The sequence below is a fragment of the Solanum tuberosum genome, unplaced genomic scaffold (genome assembly GCF_000226075.1).
Source record: "Solanum tuberosum cultivar DM 1-3 516 R44 unplaced genomic scaffold, SolTub_3.0 scf00008, whole genome shotgun sequence".
Taxonomy (NCBI): domain Eukaryota; kingdom Viridiplantae; phylum Streptophyta; class Magnoliopsida; order Solanales; family Solanaceae; genus Solanum; species Solanum tuberosum.
Genome location: NW_006238934.1, coordinates 2,435,588 through 2,439,558, shown reverse-complemented (window position 1 = coordinate 2,439,558; position 3,971 = coordinate 2,435,588). Strand labels below are relative to the sequence as shown.

Genomic DNA, 3,971 nt, shown 5'->3' with positions numbered 1-3,971 from the left:
AATTCATACCTAACAACCATATGGGACCAAAATCTTTAAGGTTAATATTGGTAGGGGTTGAACTTGGGTTCGAAATTCAACCCATTTCATTTAACAATCCTACTCAAATTCAACCCAACCCTTTTAACAACTGTCGACTCAATAGTCTGTTCAGAATTCTATTTGCACAAAAATTCATACCTAACAAAAACTCTTGGATGTGACCAAAATCTTTAAGATTAATATTGGTAAGATTCGAAATTCAACCAAACTCATTTAACATCCCTAGACTCAATAGTCTATTCAAACTTCTATTTGCAAAGAAAATTCATTCCAAACAAACACCTGAATGGGACCAACGCCCACTTGGGCCGACCTTAGGCTTCCACCCTTCCAAAGTGCAATGGAAGTCACCAGCCTAGGCCATAGGTCTTATTGATCACCCCGTCCAGATAAGTATGTTTCTTTGATAGCCCAGTCCATTACTTATACTACAGCTTTTGCTAGCTTCGCCTCAGTTGGCCATGTGGGGAAAATCACTCAGCATGACATTAGCCCTCTTTATCACTCTGTTTGGAAATAGAAAACAAGAAAAATCAATGGAGAGTATATTTGATTCTCTTTTTTTAATACAAGATTAACTATGAAGTCAGCAATAGTGTTGCATAATAAGAACAATTACTTGACCTGAGGGTCTATTTGAAACCGTCTCTCTATCTTCACAATGTAGGGATAAGGTTTTGTATACACGACCCTCTCCAGACTCTACTTATGGGATTACATTGGATATGTTGTTGGAAAATAAGCAGCAACAAAATGGCACCTTTTGATGATAACAATGAACCACATGATACAAATATTATATCTAATGAATTCCTCATTCTAATGTGCACAATAACATGGCCAGAGGATGTATAAACGATGAACATATATACATAAAAGCTGTAGAGTAAGCCATTGAATGTTGAAAGGAAGAGAAATTTTCATCTTAGTTGTACCAGGAAAATAAGTGTCTTGCTCTTCTTTCTCAATATATAAGGATGGAAGCATACGAAATCATAGACATGAGTTGTTATCGAGACCAAAACAAGATGGTATAACGACTTCAAAAACTGTATAACACAAGTTCATATTCAGAATCCATTAAGGAATCATATACAAGAAGCATCAAAATCAATTTAAAAAAACTGCAGCTATTTGAAGAACAGTTGAAATAAACATATCCATGTGCCTCAAAATATCACAAATGACCCTCATTGCACGTTATCATAGTTTACGCAAACATACATATCCAAATGCTCCAAGTAAACATCGATATAAACTGCAGACATAACCATATCTGCTAAAGGAACATTGTTGTTCTTGAGAATAAATAACCAAGAAGCCCCCAATGTAATAGTGAGGCTGGTTTGTATTTGCTCTTTGCAACTAAGACTCATTATCTCACCTTCTTTGACATGTGGCTATATTAGATTGTTAGTCCTATCTGGCGTTGTTTCGTAGTGCAGTACATTTGAAATGAAATCACTTATCTTAGTTTTTACCAACTTACAATCTTGTTTGACAAAGATGTACATACTATAATTTTAGTACTAACAGAAACTCCAGTTGGCACTACAAATACTTATTATAAGGAAAATATGCAAAAATATATAACTATAAAGACGAATACTTGTTGGCTCGATTAGATTAATGAGTTGTCAAGCCTTTATTGGTATCACTTTCAAAGAGTCGCGTTTTCTGGCTGTTACTCCCATGCTTTCATCCATATTGATAGATTTAGGAGTGACACCATCGGGAAGCTCCCAATCGAATTGGTGAAGCAATGATCCCAGAGCAAATTGCATCATTCGATGGCCTAAAGGCAAACCAACACACATTCTTCGTCCAGCACCAAATGGAATTAGCCCATAATGCTGACCCTTCACGTCTATTTTTGAGCCAACAAACCTCTCGGGCTTGAAACTCATAGGGTCGTCCCAACATTGAGGATCTCTTCCAAGCGCCCAGGCGTTAACCAAGACTTGAGTGCCTTTTGGAACGTCATACCCCATGAACTTGGTATCTTGAATTGTCTCTCTTGGGATCAAGAAAGGGAGAGGAGGGTGTAAACGAAGTGATTCTTTGATTACAGCTTGCATATAAGGAAGATTTTCGATGTCACTTTCTTCAAACGTGTTGTTTGGTCCTACTACTTTTGATATCTCTGTTTTCACTTCTGCCATTGCTTGTGGATGGCGCAAAAGCTCTGTTAGTGCCCATTCTACGCTGCTGTTCGTCGTCTCTGAACCAGCTAAAAACATTTCCTGTTGTTTCATACATATACAACAAATTTAATTTCATGGTAATTCAATATTGGAGTTGAGGGTAAATTTCACGGGGATTTTCTTAATTAGGTGTTTACCGACTAGGACAAGTAGACAGTGAATCTAGTTGGCTATTTGTGTAAATCCCAAAAAACATACACACTAATTTTTCAATCAAATTACTCCTCGTTATTTAAGTGGGAAAACATTATTGAGGAGTGAGGAGTGAGGAGCTAGCATATATTATTGCCTAAGCAGAACAGAGTTTTCTGCTCCAAATACACATCTAACTGAAATGAAAATGATTTATGTTTGAAAAGACAAGTCTAGAGATTATTTTTTAAAAACTTACCAACACGAATATTTTGATCTCCTGTTCTGATAATTTAGTTGGTTCATCTTTTCCAGTACCCTCAAATTCAAGTAACACATCCAAGAAATCATTCCCCTTCTCCACACCCTTCTTTCGTTCTTCCTCGCGTTCCTTGAGAAACATAGACATGATCTCCAAGGCCTTCCCCATGTCTCGCTCCATCTTCTTCCTCAAATTTTGTAAATCAAACTTTCTAAGAAATCGAAATATGTCAGAAACATTAGCAATACCTGACCAATCCATGATTCCCTTCATGGCATTGAAGAACTCCGAGGCCTCCTCAGATTCTGGATCAGCCAAGTCTTTCGACAGAACCAAATTCCCTACCATATTAAACGATGCAAGGAATACTAAACGCGTTACTTCAATCCCACTTCCTTTTTCAGCTGAATTCGCTTCTTTCTCTATCCATTTTAACATATTATCCACACATCTTCGCCTTACTGGCACTGTTTCACTGATTCTTTTGTGTACAAACATTTCCACAGTACATATCCGTCTCTTAAAGCGCCAAAATGAGCCATATGGGGCTAAGGCCAAGGACCCTTGATAGTAACTATGTGCCTGATTTGCATCAGGTATGAATCGATCCGCAAAGGAAATATCATGGTTTTTGAATAGCTCTTCAGCAGCCTGAGCTGTTTGAACAACCATAATTTTTGTTGAGGTGCCAAGTTTTAACCACAAAACAGGACCATATTTCTGTTTTAGAACTGACATTCTTTTGTATGGCTCTGTTCCTAGTTCAAACATGTTACCAAAAATTGGCAATCCAGGTGGTCCTGGAGGTAATTTGTAGGAACATTTAGTACTCTTTTTCCTGGAAAAAAATAGGATGAAAGCTGGTAACAAAATGATTGAAGAAAAAAACAGATAACTCCATTCCCATTCCATCTCTCTTTTAGTTCTTTTTTGGATGACTTATTTGGTTTGCTATAAATTATGTGATGGGAAGTTCTTATTTATAATGTTACATATATTGCTTCCCATTTGAACTATTGGCAAAAAAAAATAGTTGATATACAGATTCGATCGAACTTAGTAACTTTAGTTCAGCTCGAGCTGGGCTCTCGAGCCATATATTAATGTCTGTGTCAATTAGATATGACATTTGATTTTCTTTTTAAAAAAACTTCAGCCCACTTTGCTTGTACAATCACGTTAGTTTAACATTTTCAGTGGCTCGTTAATATTGTTAAAGTCAATGACAAATTATGGAAATGACTTTGTCCATTTCCTATTATTTATATCACATGATAACAAACAGTAGTTAGAATAATTGAGATTACTATTCGTTAAGAAAATGCACTTAT

At 36.5% G+C, this 3,971-nt stretch overlaps 1 protein-coding gene across 1 annotated transcript; it reads right to left on the bottom strand.

Moving 5' to 3' along the window:
• Positions 1 to 1,269: 1,269 nt before the first annotated feature.
• On the bottom strand, positions 1,270 to 3,612 carry LOC102594375 (cytochrome P450 76A2-like). The gene is made up of 2 exons (XM_006339045.2): positions 2,638 to 3,612; positions 1,270 to 2,285 (listed from the first exon to the last, which is right to left on the bottom strand). The coding sequence occupies exons 1-2, from the start codon at positions 3,550 to 3,552 to the stop codon at positions 1,680 to 1,682; spliced, it is 1,521 nt and encodes a 506-aa protein (XP_006339107.1). The 5' UTR covers positions 3,553 to 3,612; the 3' UTR covers positions 1,270 to 1,679.
• Positions 3,613 to 3,971: the final 359 nt, after the last annotated feature.

Coding starts and splice junctions, on each gene's coding strand:
- LOC102594375 (XM_006339045.2), bottom strand. CDS start 3,552: ATGGAATGGGAATGGAGTTATCTGTTTTTTTCTTCAATCATTTTGTTA. Junction 2,286..2,637: donor AGATCAAAATATTCGTGTTG/GTAAGTTTTTAA, acceptor ATGAAACAACAG/GAAATGTTTTTAGCTGGTTC.